Raw genomic sequence first — 15,243 nt, 5'->3', positions numbered from 1 at the left:
TCATCATCTTGTTGCTTCTTGAGCAGATTGCATTTTGTGCCTTTCTGATGCTTGATGCTCTTTCTCTAAGCCTTTATTATTTCAAATATGACCCTCTTGATATGAAAGAATTACATGACACTCTATGTAGGTTTACTCAAAGGCAAAGTAATGCTGTCTGCATCTTTCCTAAGAACACATCTGCTGACTATGGAGCTTACATTTCCATCTAACTACCTATGCTAACCTCAAGATCTTGTTCCTGAGACCATTAAGAAAGCTTAAAACAGGTTATTCATCTTGGATAGTTCTTTCCGGTATGTATCTCTTTACAAATATTTATATTTATTATTGTTTACTGTTTCATTATATAATCACTACATTTCATAGTCCTTTTCTTTGCATTTTGCATAGTCCTGTTCTTTGCACTCAGCTCTCATTTTCACTTTCTTCAGTGAACATCTTAATCACCTCACTTTTTTCTCATGTCTCTTCTAAAGTGTTCAAAAGAGCATGTCAGAGCTAACATAGATAAAATAAGGAGTCCTGCATAGACCAGCATATTTTGGCATTCAGGAAAATGAATGAAAACAGGAAAATGCATAAAACAAAACTGCTGAGGTTGGCAGGAACTGCTGGAGTTCATCTAATCCAACCTTCCTGCTCAGTCAGGATCATTTGAGAGCAGATTGCACAGAATCATGTCAAGTTTTCAATGTCTTTAGGCTCTACAACGTCTCTGGGCAGCCTGTGTCAGTGTTTGACTATCCTCAAAATGTTTTTTTTTAAGCTCAGGTGGAACTTCCTGTGCTGCAAGAACTTCCTGTTTTGCCTCTTGTCCTGTCACTGGGCACCTCTGAGAAGAGTCTGGCCCCATCCTCTTTGCACCTTCCTTTCAGATGTATAAACATAAGGCTCCCCCAAGCCTTATCTTCTTCAGGTTAAAGGTTTTCAAACAATAGAGAAAACCTATGCAGAAGATTATGAGGGTGAAAGAATTTGAAGAGCCAACTATTGAGCCAATTTTGGATGTTTTTTAAAAATGTAAGATGTAGAAAGCCAACAAGGAAACTAGTAGACTTTCTTGATGAGAAAGGTATAAGGCGGTAGTTGGGGATGATTAAGCCAAGGCAGTACAACTCAGTGAATTCTTTGCACCAGCCTTTGGTACTGAAGATTTTTGGGAGTCTGCCATACCTAAGGGATTCTTTGTCACAGGGAATCCGAAGGATTAGCTTAGTCTGAGGAAAATATATGCAGATACACCCAGATGCTATGTGTTTGTGTGTATGTGCGTGTATATGTATATAAAAAACAAATGTGGCGTATATATGCCATTGTACCACAGACATAGGTTTATAAGTTAGGTGGCCTTCATCTAGGATTTTGGAAGAAGCTCAAATACCAAACTGCTGAACTGCTGCCTTGGCATACCTACTACTGCCAGACCCCTGCTGGATTGCCAGGGGGCTAGAACTGATGCTGGGAACTACCAGCAGATGATTCCAACTTCCGTTCTTGATAGTATTTTAAGGTCTGCAGTAAATAAGATGGCATGAATAAGCACAGTCTATTAGAAAAGAGTCAACATGGCCTTTGTAAAGACATTTCCTATTTTCATGGAGCTCTAAGATGTCAATAAGCGTGTGCTTCCAGTGAACAAAGTGTGTTCTGTTTTCAAAGAGTCCTTCATAAGATTCTTTACAGAAGGCTGCTAGAGCAAAAACAAACAAACAAAAAAACACCTTGCCATAGGATGGGAGGAAAGGCCCTTACAACTAGAAAGATGTTTAAAAGTTAGGAAGGCCTAATCATCATTTTTTATAATGGGACAGACTCAATAACCAATGGAGTTATTGCTTGGTCTTTTTCTTACTCAACATTTTCACCAGTAGCCTAGTGGGAGAGTTGATGACTCATGGAGAGTGATGAGAGTTGAATTCGGAACTATTAATTACCCAATCTTGTGGCACAAGAACTAGGTGGCACTGGCTGAAACCATCAGGAGAATGTTTTCAAACAGATGAAAGGAAAGTGCAGTATACAGCAGGCGGAGTTACTGGTGCTTGCTACCAGAGCAAGTTGTAGGGGCAGAGAAGTATCAACACTACCAAAAATGGCTTAGAAATATTCAGGGAAAAATTCATGGCTCGGGGAATAAACTGAACCATTTGTAAGGGTTATAGCTTATAGCAATCCTTATCCAGTACAACAGTTGATGAGAAAATGGGCCAAAAGTATAATTTTGTCCACAAATGTCCAAATATCACTTTGTCCACTTCTAGAAGGGAATTCTGCTATCACTATTGGAGACAGAATAATGGTCTGGATATATCATGGCTCTGACCTAGTAGGACATTTAATTTCTTCATAAAAATTTGCTTGTATGGTTTGTGGCAAATAATAGATTAGCATTTGCAGTAGTTATTTGTTTGAGGGTATCTTTTATAACTCTTTGTGGTTATGTTGTGTTTATAACTATAGATGATACTTTTCATGTGCATTACAATAAAAGAATTCTCACCTTTTTGTTCAGAGAAAATACAGCATTTTTTTTTCTTGCTTAATCTTGAATAAGAACACCAAGATAGCTGGTCTTACAAATGGAGTAAGAATTATGAAAATTTGTTTTTTTTCTGAGATATAGCTGGAAAGGACTATTGAAGAAGCTGTGAAAACCAAATCTGTTAGATGTATGTAATCTACAAATATTGATGTGTTTACCGTATGTATTTTTACTTTCTCTCTCAGGAAGGGAGACCGAAAAAGCCAAAGATCGGTGTGATAAAGCTACTATGAAGCTTCATGTGTTGCATAATCAATATGTATTGGCACTGAAAGGTGCACAGTTGCATCAGCACCAATACTATGACACGACACTTCCGCTGTTACTTGATTCATTACAGAAGATGCAAGAAGAAATGATTAAAGCCCTGTATGTGATATTTTCTTACATTTTTCTGGTTTGTACGTTGTATAAATTCCAATTAATTTATTGTTGTTAGAAAACAGTAAACTGTGATTAATTTGCATATAAAAGGGTAATGGAAAAGCTGTTTCGATCTTTCCAGTAACAACAGTTGTCCATAAAAAGTCTATTCAGGTAAACACAGCTAGTTGTATTAAGCGGTTCATTGCAGTGAGAGCCTGTCTTTACGTGGAAGTTCAAAAATTCAGTGTCTGCAGTGTTTATAATTTTGCTCATGCTTTATCCTTTTCATTTGGGATACTATGGACAGGTTAATTGTTTATCCAGTAGCTTCACTGACAAATACTCTTGAAAGCTATCTGGGAAAGAGGATCAGATTGATTCATGGTTCCCATGTGTGTGTGCGAGTAACAAGATCATAGCAATCTAATTTCATCATAAGATATGCTGTCTTAAAAATACAATTTCCTTTTTCCGAAAAATCATTCTGCATATCACTAATGAAGATGTTCCAAGTGCTGATCTCAGAGAACTGTAAATGAGGACTTTATGTTCCCTCTTCTGATTCTTTACCCCATGCTGCTTCCTTCTCTTTTCTGAAGAGCAAGAGCAGATTTATGAGACTGTTCTGTAGGTATTTCTCTAGGTTATTCTGAGCACCGTGAGTTGAAAGTATTGCTTTTAAGTGACATGCTTAAAGCCAGGTATAGGTCTTAAAGAGGTGAAGCACTCTTCTGTAACTCCTTTCCTGGAATCTATGTCCATCTTCATTTTAGCTCATAAGGAGTAAGAGAGAGCTAGGGGTTTCATGCTCTATCTGCTTAGGTGGCAACATAATTGTCTTAGGAATTATCGTATTACTCTCTTTGATTTTGACAAATCAGAGATAGAGATGAAATATTTGCACAATCTTTTTATCCTAACCTTGTATGTAAAATTATGGTAAGAGATTCCAGTTATATTTTTGTACTTTGTCATTTCACTTTGGTTCAAAAATGAATTAAATATTGAACTAGAAACAGCAAAAAATATTTCTTGCCACTTAAGTACATAGTTATAGGGATCAAAATTTATAGGATAATTACTGCTATGTTCTATCTTTGGGCTTAGTTCCACAAAAATAGGTGGTGATTTCGCGTGTATGGGTAATCCAAAGTCTTGCAGATTAAAATTATTAATATCAATTTTGGTTTGGTGGCAATTGACAAAGCTGCTCTTGTTCTTAGATCTGTTGTTGTTGTAGCTGACACCACTCTTGTCTCTTTCCTCAGTTTGAACTGCTTTTGAAATCTTTTTCAAACTTATTCACACTTAAGGCAAGATTGAAAAGTCAGGAACAGTATTGAAAAAATCCAAACAAGTAATTTTTTGTGCTGTGAACCTAACTTGGTCTTATTCAGGAAAAGTCTAATAATATGCATATATATATATAAATTATATATATTCTTTTATTTTTTCCTATTCACCTTTCTCTGGATCAGCCGTAATTCATCACTATTTAAAAAAAGATCCCCATTCTTCAGAACTTAACAAGTCAACAAATATGTCGTGAAGAAAAACGAAATACAAAATAATTATGAGGGTTCATTTACGGAAAGCTAAAAGTTAAGGAAATAGGATGGTATTCTGGGGAAGTAATCACTGAATGACAGTAAATTAACAGCAGAATATCACTTATTTTTCCTGTACTGTTCCCTAATCATTTCTGCCCACTGCTGGGGACAGAACATTGTTTGGGACTAGATGTCACGTGAACTTCTTGCTTGATTTTGATGCTTCTTGTAAATAAATAAAGATTTGTGACTGATGTGCATTCTTCTTCTTATGACTAAATCATAAAAATTAAGATATGAAAGAGCACAGCCAAAACAATAGAGATAAACAGATCTTACAGGAAATGTATGCTAACTATTCTCTGATTCATCTTACCGTATGTCAGAGTATATTTATTTTATCAGTCAAGGAAACATGAAAGATGTTAGTGTAAGTGACAGCTAGTGAGTTAAGTCTTCTGGTTGTGGAAGAAAATGTGTCATCAATGATCTGTTTTCATTCCTTTTCCCTGGAGTTTTAATTCAGCTATGTTATATGTGGATGCAGTAAAATTAGTAGAAGCAGCACAATCATAAGAGATTTCTCCACTCATGACCTATCTGTAAAGAAGAGGGCACAACTGATCTGTTATTTATTCAAGTAATATATGATCTTATATTTTTAGGTATTTTTTTTTAAACAGTTGAAACATAAGTTTGTAGAAACAGCAAGTTGAAAGCTCAAAGCATCTTCAATGCCGTCTGCAGAGTCACGTCATATATAATGGATATATTTTTTTCCCCTCTAGGAAAGGGATCTTGGATGAGTATAGCCAAATCACTAGCCTCGTAACAGAAGAGATTGTGAACGTCCATAAGGAGATCCAGACCTCTGTTGAACAGATAGACCCTAACTCCGAATATAGTGACTTCATAGAAACTCACAGGTATTCTTCAATTTTGATGTGTGTGTTTGTATTTCCTCTTGGGAAATGCTTGCTAAAATGCAACCCTGCTAAGGCGGCCAAAGTTGAATCTGTGCGTTTGGTTTCTTTAAAATTGTTATTTGTAAAGCTTTTTCCTATTTTGAAAAGCTCTTCCACCTGATATTCAACTAAATTTCTGAACATGCAGATTTTTAACCTTGCAGTCTCTTTGACGGTCTCTTGAAAGACAAAATTCTAATTATGCTATTGCATGAGGAATCATAATTTTCGTACTGGTAGCCTACTATATGTGATAACTCAGATGCAGTGTGAGCTAAGTTACTGTGATTTTGGATGTCTTTTACATACTGGGCTAAGCTAAATTTCCATGCTAAATGCTTTTTCTTATCTAAATTGTAAATTGGTTAAAGTGAACTCCAGGTATCACTGTGTTAACTACAGTTATTGCTGAGTAAGCAGTGCCTGAAGCAGAAGAGAATATGCTGCTTATGCAAGAAAGTTTTTTATTTATAAATAAATTTGCTATTTATTGAACTGATATTTCATATTGGAATATGAGTTAATAGTCTAAGACTTCTTACATTATCTCTTGCTGTTAGTATGCAAGTTTCCACAATTGTGGCAAATTTCCACAAGCAGATATACACGTAGTTTGGCAAAGAATGGACCCCTGCAAATAGATTACTTGTTCTAGGTAGTAAATGTTAATTTTGCAAATGTAACTTTTATTTACCAAATTAGGTCATCAGAAATTGTTGAACAAGAAATAGAGTTTGATACATCTTTGCTAGAAGAAAATGAAAATCTTCAAGCTAATGAGATCATGTGGAATAATCTAACAGCAGAAAGTTTACAAGTCACGTAAGTCTGTCTTCACAAATCTTTCATGGTTTGGAAATACTGTCATACATTATGACATATATTATGAGGTTCACTCAGTTCATCCCATACTCAAGTCGTTAGTCTGTTGCAAATGTCCAGTTTATGAAATAATGTTTTCAGGCTGTAGACAAAAATACACTATTTTTCCTTTGCATTAAATATTTCCTTTATTTCTTTCTGCCCCAGCGCCCAGTTTGCCTGATCTTTCAATCCAGTCTCCCCTCCTCACCAGTTAATTTATACAATGCCCCAAATGCATCATGAATTCTCCTTAGAAACTTACTCTTCTTCTCAAATGTGTTTCCACACTCAGTACTCTAGAAAAAAAAAATACTGAAAGCTATTGTAAGCTCAGTGTTGTACACTGAGTACACTGTGCATTCAGTGATTTAAATTGTCCCCCACTATATGTTCATATTTTTATTTTTCATTTTTTATTAAAAAAATCTTGTTAATTGTTATAACTTTTAAAGTGTATCAATTTACTAATATAAATTTACTTCATATATTTCATCACACTTTTGGCTACTCTGGGTGATAAACTCCCTCTTGACATATTTTGTTAATCTGTCCTGTGATTCTTTTTTATTAATTCCCCCAACCATATCATTATTCAGTTGTTATTGGGAAACAAATCTGCTGACATTTACTACCTTTATGTCATAATTTCTTGTTACCTTGTCAGATTCACCTTTTGCCATGAAAAGGTCTGGGAGAGTCACTGGTTAGACTGCAAGTATTAAATTATATGCATTTTTAATATTGATTATAAAATGATAAATTCAGAATTTTATTAGTAAAATTTATTTTCCATCTATAATGCATTTTTATCCATTTTTATTTATTTTATCCCTTTTCTATAAAAAGCATAACTCATACAAACAAAAAATCATTGTTTTTTTTTATTTCCTTTGAGCTTTTGTTTGTCATCTTAATCAGACTGTGACCTGTGTTTCATTCAGGTTTTTTCATAAAACAATTTTTTCATAAAATGTCAGCGTGGAGCACAATACAAACAAGGCATTTCAAATGTGAAGATGCATTTGTCTTCTCTAAATTCTATTCTCTGTTTCCTGAATACTGTGGAGATTCTCTGGATTTTGTTCATTCCCTTTCATTTCTTGTGCTCTCTCCCTGTCTTTTAAACATGCTTCTGTTTGTTATATGTTCTGTATCATTACTAAATTGACCTTAGTTCCTGCATAAATCGTGTGTAATGTAGCACGTACAGAGACAAACAAACAAACAAAATCCCTTTTAAAATGCCTTATAGTTCTTTATTTTATAACAATGTACCTTTCATAGATCAAAAAAAAACTTGTTTTGCTCATCGTCAATGTCCTTGTATTTTGAAATAAATCAATAACATCTCTAGGCACAGCTGAGCTGCTGCTTTTTCTAATAAAAGATTTTGATTAAGTGAGTACTTGTGTTTGTCCAGATATGTAAATATTTACAAAGACACATTTTTAATGCAAATTTCAATGTATCAAAGCTTGTATTCATGCAATTTATTATTTTCATACATCTGAGAAAGAAATACTGTGGTATTATTTGTGGAAGGGGAATCAAAGCTCTTCTAATTGCTGCTGACTCCAAGAAATCTGCTTGCTGATGTAGATTATAGTAAGACCTCTGAGTGAAAAAGCTTAGGTGTAAGGTCAGAGCAAAGTCTAGTATTTCTTTCTGACATTAGTCAATGGGAAAAGCTGAGGGAAGAGAACAGAAAAAGATGTGCATGCAGTTTTATTTCCTCAGAATATGTTCTCAGCTCCTGTATTTTTTTTAACGTTTGTTTCTAATAAAAAGTAATATTTGTTTCTAAATAGCTTTAGCTATATATTTTTCTTATGTGCATTTGTCCAGTCATTTTTATATGTGTAAGCAGCTACAATCCACAATATTGTAGGTCAAAGATTTCCAAGATTAACTACATGTTATGTGGAATCATCTATTGTAGCCTCAAGATCTCATTTCTGAGTGGCATTTACCAGCTTAGAGCTATTTGATGCATAAGTTATAGATTATTCTCCCCACAACCACATATATTATAATATACAAGTTAATCTTTACTTTGAATTTACCATTGCTAAAGATGGGGGATTTTAAAAAGGGTGTTAATTCTAGAGAAGGATATACGGATCATTCATATGAGTTCAGGCAACACTTTTTAGTATGAGGTGAGCACTACTTTAATATTTTCAGATAAAATATATAATAATTACTGATTATTATCTGATATTTATCTAATGTTTATGGCAATATGGGGTAAGTCATATACTTTCTGGTGAATTAGCAATATGTTAGGATGATATTAATCTATATAATATGCATTCTAGAGAGAGTTTTATTGATAGGGTATTCAGGCATGTGGTTCATGGATGTATGCACAATCAAGTATGGGTACTCTAATAAGAAAAGTTAATAACGTAGCAGTGGGTACAAAAATGCTGTTAAGGAGCAGTGTTTTCAAATATGTGCAGCTGATTCCACTGAATTCTGAAATGTATTTATCACAGGTTAAAAACGGTAATAGAAGAGCTGATACAGACACAGCAGACACTTTTGAGCAAAGAGGAGCTTGTGCTGGAATTAGAGAAGAAAATAGAAGAATCTTCTAAAACTTGTGAAAAGAAGTCAGAGTAAGTATATCAAAATAAAATAATTGGAGCGAAAATTGTCTGTAATGCAATTCCTAAGACTTAAATATGAAATAACCTCCACTAATCTTTTACTTTAGCGAGAATTTTTATCAATACCAAAAAAAAGTTAGCTTCCTATTTCTTACATAACCTTTCCCAGCTCCAGATCTTAAATAATTGGAGAGTTAAGCAGCTTCCTTAATTTAATTGTTGTACAGAAGAGCCAGACCTTTCAATAGCATTGTAACTTAAGCTTGGCAGAGCAGAGCAGAATGTCTCTTCAAATTGGTTTCCAGTTCCATAAAAACAGTGGAACTCCTGATAATTGGGCTATAAGAGAGAAATAAGAGCCAAGAACAGTCTTTTTAGGTGGGGAGGGGGGTCTGCTCTGTGACCACTTGCAAGGCTCTCCTTGCCCCCACACTTCCCACATCTTGTCAAGCACTGTAGTATTGCTGAAGAATACAACCTTGAGTAGGATATGCCACAACTGTTGTTTGGGAAAGGAACACCTTGGGTTTTTTACAAGATTTTATTTATAGGATAATAGTTTGAAGACTCTTGATGGGGGACTGAAGGTGTGAAATCTCTTTCACAAAAAGATTAATCGATTTTGAAATGCTGAGCATTTTTGTTATTTTAAGTCAATGATGTGAAAGACGAATGTTCAGGTGAGATACTAGTAAACTCAGACTACATTCTGTGTGGTGATTGGCTGTGTTATATCCAAATATAAACTTACACAAATGAAAATGAGAGTTTAGAGTAGTTAAATGTGGCTTTTGCTCTGGTTTTTGAGTAACACTGGGGGTAGTAAAGGAAACGTGAAAATGCTATTGCAATGTCTCCAGTTTAAAAATGGTGAAATGTTTTACCAGAAGACTTGTCTGGGTGAGATTGCTGTTTGAATATAGGTTCCAGTTCTCATAGATGTTCAAAAATAAGACGTAGTTGAGGCAAAAAAACATAAAAATGTGTAGAAAACAGGAAAGTATTTTTTAGCCCCTTGTATACTTGAATTTGCTGAGTTGATAGAGAATATTGAAACGTACCTTGAGAGCAGTCCAGAAATACTTGCACAGTACACGACCTTTCAGTCCAGAAGACAAAGACAACAGACGCATCTAATTTGAAGCCAGACAAATTTACACATGGATTGCAGTGGATTACTCATCATCGAAAATAATAACCTAAAAGCTTTTCTTTTCTATTTCTTCTTACTCAAAGTTGGTTAGCTTAGGGAACCTAGTGGTAATAAATTCAATCAAACTAGATGAAGAGAATAGGTCTTTCCGTATTTATCACAGCGCTATTTTTGTAGCATGTTGGAAAGAAAGGGAATGAATGAATAGGTGTCTGCTTTAATGATTTTGTAGCATTGAGAATTTTCTAATATTTGTCTTATGCGTATGCTTTTGAAGTAACTTGGGTGAAGACTTTTCACATTCTTTCTGTCAAAAACTTAATAAAATTTCCTATGTAAACTGGATGGATCATGTGCAAATAAGCAAGTTCCATTATTGAATATGCTTTCTTTTGCATAGCTTTCATTAATCAATGTATTTTGAACTATGTGTGTTCTAAGTTTTGTTGTTTTTCTCTGCAGTATGGTACTTTTGCTGAGCCAAAAGCAAGCACTGGAAGAACTCAAGCAAACAGTGCAGCAATTAAGATGCTCTGAGGCAAAATTTGCAGCACAAAAAGAACTACTGGAGCAAAAGGTTCAAGAGAATGATGGGAAGGAGCCACCACCTGTAGTGAATTATGAAGAAGATGCCAGATCAGTCACTTCTATGGTAAGCTTTATATTTGTTTTACTAGACTGTGAAATCTTGCTGTTGTATTTTAGAACTGGAGTCAGAGGCCTAAATTGTTCATGTGCGTGATGACTGAAGTGAGGACACTTTACTTGAAATCTGTAGAATTTTTCTTGTTTGGATAAAACTGTTAAATTTGATCACTTGTACATTTGGTAGAATTTGCTTGGTCTGCTGTACCCTTCATACTCAGACTCTCATTAGGTGACTTTTTAAAAGAAAAGTATAAATTCTTAACTAGATTTAGTAAGTACATCAACTGTGAGAGACTATTGCTAATCACACTGGCAATTTTGAGGGAGTGCATTCACAGTTCTAGATAGAAAACCAGAAGTAAAATCTGTTGGAATCACAGCACGCAAGTAACTGAGAAATGAATTTAACACAGCGTTAGCACTGTTCAAGTAATATTTGCAAACACTGATTTCTGTGCAATTTATTTTTAAAGTATTTGCACTTTCTTGACATTCAGAATTAACTTTATGTATTATTTGATTGGATACTAATTTAAGTGCTTTACATTTCTAATACCATGTGTAACTTCCTTTCCCAACTGTATATGTTTACTAGACAGTATATGTTTACTAAAGGAATCCTTTAGTATCCTTTAGTAATCCTTTAGTATCCTTTAGTAATCCTTTATGTTTACTAAAGGAATCCTTTAATTTTAAACATATGGGCAGTAGTGTTTGCTTTTATGGATTAGTTTTCACATATATGAGATGTTAGTGACTTGTTTGCCTTGGACATTTAGCGTGCTTTTGGTCCATAGAACAAGGCAGCTGCACAGTAATACGCTAAGGAAATGGTTACATGTGAGAGAAGTGTTTCTTCCCTTTTTTTATTTGTGGAATCAAGCGCTATTTCCACCCCCCCCCCCCCACTATATTAAAAAAAAAAAAATAAGCAGATGAACTATTTATATACACATCATGTCAATTTATATAACAGACTTATGCTTTTTTTGGTAAAATACCTTAGGTTATGCAGATGTACCATGATAGTAATGGAGTATTGTTGGTGCTGGTGCTCATCCTGCTGGATAACAGCTCCGTGCAGGGAGGGATTTGGGAGTCCTGGCTGACAATAGGTTAACCATGAGTCAGCAATGTGCCCTCGTGACCAAGAAGGCCCATGGGACCCTGGCCTGCATCAGGAGGAGCGTTGCCAGCAGATTGAGGGAGGGGATCCTGCCCTTCTTCTCCACCTGGAGTATTGGGTGCACTTCTGGGCTCCCCAGTACAAGAGGGATATGTGCACAATATGTGCAAGTACCTGAGGGGTGAATGTAGGGAGGATGGGGCCAAACTCTTCTCTGTGGCGGCCAGTGACAGGATGAGGGGTAACAGGTACAAGTTGAAACACAGAAGTTCCACCTCCATATGAGAAAAACTACTTTCCTGTGAGGGTGACAGAGCCCTGGAACAGGCTGCCCAGAGAGGTTGTGGAGTCTCTTTCTCGGGAGATCTTCCAAAACCGCCTGGATGCCACCCTGTGCCCCGTGCTCTGGGTGTCCCTGCTGGAGCAGGGGGGTTGGACTAGGTGATCTCTAGAGGTCCCTTCCAACCTCAACCATGTGATCCTGGCATTCTCTCTAAGTTAATAATTCTGCAAGTTTATTATTTCTTTAGGTGTAAATACATTCATATCTTTATCTAAAGCTATGTAATCTAAGAAGCTTGAATATAGCTATTTATTATTCTTCAAAAAGTAAACAGTTGTTTTGCAGTTCTCTTTCTTAAGAATGTCAAAACTATATTGGCTTGTGTTGTGAATGTACGTACTTACTTGCCTGGGAAGTAGATTCCACATTCTGTCACAAGTCAAAGCTTATTTTGTTACTAAGAAGATGATATACAAAAAAGCTTTATGAAGCTGCATGTCTGTTTGTTGGAAGTATTTTTATGACATCATAAAAATGCAGCCAATTTGTTAGAGAAATAATTTGCAAATTGTTTTGTTTTCCATCTGTTACACTAGGTAACAGTGCCATAGGGTGCTAACAACGAACAGAGTTTTGAAGTGCTGCTTGAGGTGTTTTCATAGACAGATTATGTTACCTTAGTGCCTCTATTAACTGTAGGAAGACTTGTATTTTATTAGTGTGCCTTCAATATGATGTTGGTTTCTTCAGTATGTATTATTTTTTACAGAATGCTGGTTGTGTTTTGATGCTCATGTAAACATTATAAGGAAAAAACGAAATTGCTGGAAGGTTCTGTTTTGTTCATCATGATGGTGTAATAAGAAATAGAAAAAAAATCTATTTTGGCTAATTGTGAACTGCAGTAGTATCTAAGAATTTCCATATGTAGAAAAGTAAAATATTTTCTTACTTCTAATGTTTATAGCATTATAACTCATCAAGATAAAGATAATTTTAGTGCTAAAAGTGCCACAAGTTTAAAATAGTTCCTCTGAGCCCTTAGCATAATTATGCAATTACATTGTGTACTATGTGAGCAGAAAAATAAGATCAAACTTTCATTCTATTCTACTTACATGAAAGTTAGGAGATTGTTATTAGAAATAGTTGGAAAATTCTAGTGAAATGATATCTTTTTGCCAAAACTCTGTAGTACCCAAATTGTTATATATCATGTTACTTTGAAATTAACCAGTAACTGCAAACTTGTGTTAGGTTTTTACTAGTTAGATATATAGTTTTATGTTTGTGTACTGCATGGCTGCAGCCCACCACAATTAAAACAAATCACCACTACCACCAAACCCCTTCTTGAGGTCTAATTATCTGATTAAAAACATCAAGAAAATTTTCAATTTGCAGTGACAGCATATCATTTGCTTTAATCAAGTATATGAGACTTTAAAAGATGGTGGATTGCATTTTATAGTAAGACTTAAATTACATAATCTGTACTACCTTGCGTACTGTTACAGAATAGGAAATCTCACAGGAGCTGTGATAGCCTGGTAGTAGATTAAATATAGAATAGCAATTTATTTTGTTTAGCAATTATATGATTAAATCTCTATGCCACTTTGATATGACATCTTCTTTTTTTCTTGTATAATAAAAACAAGGACTAGATTTTTAAAAAAAGAAAAGAAAGGAATATGTGAAACTTTAAAACTTATATCTTTAAACATATGTGTTTGCTTTTTCCAAAAATATTTAGCAATCTTTTAAACAGAGTACAACACCTCAGGATACGTGAGTGGTGGGATTAAACTATTTAGGTCCTTTTAGAAAGCTTGTGGTTTTCTCAGCATAGGCATGGTTCATAGTCTCATTTTGTGTATTGCAGCATATACTGGAAGCACTGAGTATTTGTATGGAGGATGTGTAATACTGGAAAAAATTGTCAGCAGGTGGAGCTCAGTGCCAGAAGACCAGTTATGACTGAAAAATGAAAGTTGTTGTTACTACGTGTGTTCAAATAGGGCTCAAGAGAGACAGAAATGTGGAGAGAAAAAAAAATGCTCTCGTTTTTCTAACATCTCAGTTATCTAAAGTGTTTTGCCTTTTTTTTTTTTTTTCCCAAATGTTAAAACACAGCCGTAATATAGGAAGACTGTAATGCATATCTTTCAACAGAGTGTAAGCCAACAAGAGCTTTATAACTAAACTGCTTACGGGGCAAGCCCTACAAATGCACTGTTCTTTCTCTATACTAAAGGATGTTCAGTCCAGCTTGGGTGTCAGGATGGCAGGTACACATGAGTTGGTCCATAATATATCTAGGGCTATGAACTATCCTATGAAAGGTAAATATGTCAGAAGGAACATATGACCTTACTGACCTTGTGATAAAGCTGGTCAAACAGATCTGAACTTCCATTCTTCTGGAATGAAATGTTATTCTTAGAAATGTATACTGTGGAGTAACAGAAATAAATGTTAGTACGAGACTTCATATTTCTCAGCTCGTGTTTTGTCTGTAGTAGCTGAAGTAACCAAAGTTTTGTTGGCAGGCTAGTATCTATTTATATAAGTATATATATATAAATGTGTGTGTATATATATAAATGCATATACACACACACACATACAAAGTTTGATGAAATCTGCACTTCTAAATGGTTTTAATATTTGTCATTCTCTTTTGAAGGCTTCAGAGAACATAGCTTGAGTATAAACAAAGTTGCTGTAAAAAGGGTCAGATAAGTCAATTTTTGGTGAAGATCATTTATGGTAAATAAGCAAAAAAAATGGTTATGGAATAAAATTATGAAATGCATAAAACAGTGCTAAACGGTTAGATTAATTATTTAAATTATTCTAATTTTATTTTTTATTTTGCTCCTCTGTATTCCCAATTCTGCTTTCTGGAATCCATGAATCAAGGCTCCTCTAGTAGTATGATTAACAAGCCAGTACTCCTATGGCCATTTTTCTCTTAGCCTCCTCTACAAATTTGTCTTTAAGCCAAATATTTTTATATTTCTTGCTGAAATCATAATTGGCACATTTAACAAAACTGCACATTTTTCAAGTCAGTTGCACAGATATTAAAAGCAAGAGCTGACTAAGATGCTTCATTAGTTGCATAT

The 15,243-nt window shown here is 34.8% G+C and overlaps 1 protein-coding gene across 2 annotated transcripts in view; it reads left to right on the top strand.

Annotated features, from left to right (window-relative positions):
- FER (FER tyrosine kinase) overlaps nt 1–15,243 on the top strand; it is a 135,973-nt gene that overhangs the window by 24,154 nt on the left and 96,576 nt on the right. For both annotated transcript variants that reach the window (XM_010224213.2, XM_088531372.1), the window contains 5 exons: nt 2,731–2,914; nt 5,250–5,387; nt 6,129–6,248; nt 8,789–8,911; nt 10,518–10,707. In XM_010224213.2, the coding sequence (XP_010222515.2) occupies nt 2,731–2,914; nt 5,250–5,387; nt 6,129–6,248; nt 8,789–8,911; nt 10,518–10,707 (755 nt within the window). The remainder of the gene's footprint in view (nt 1–2,730; nt 2,915–5,249; nt 5,388–6,128; nt 6,249–8,788; nt 8,912–10,517; nt 10,708–15,243) is intronic.

The sequence above is a fragment of the Tinamus guttatus genome, unplaced genomic scaffold, assembly GCF_059628265.1.
Source record: "Tinamus guttatus ecotype Peru unplaced genomic scaffold, ASM5962826v1 Tinamus_guttatus_pri_ptg000411l, whole genome shotgun sequence".
NCBI lineage: Eukaryota > Metazoa > Chordata > Aves > Tinamiformes > Tinamidae > Tinamus > Tinamus guttatus.
Note: the sequence above shows the minus strand (reverse complement) of the source record. Positions and strands in the feature narration are given on the sequence as shown.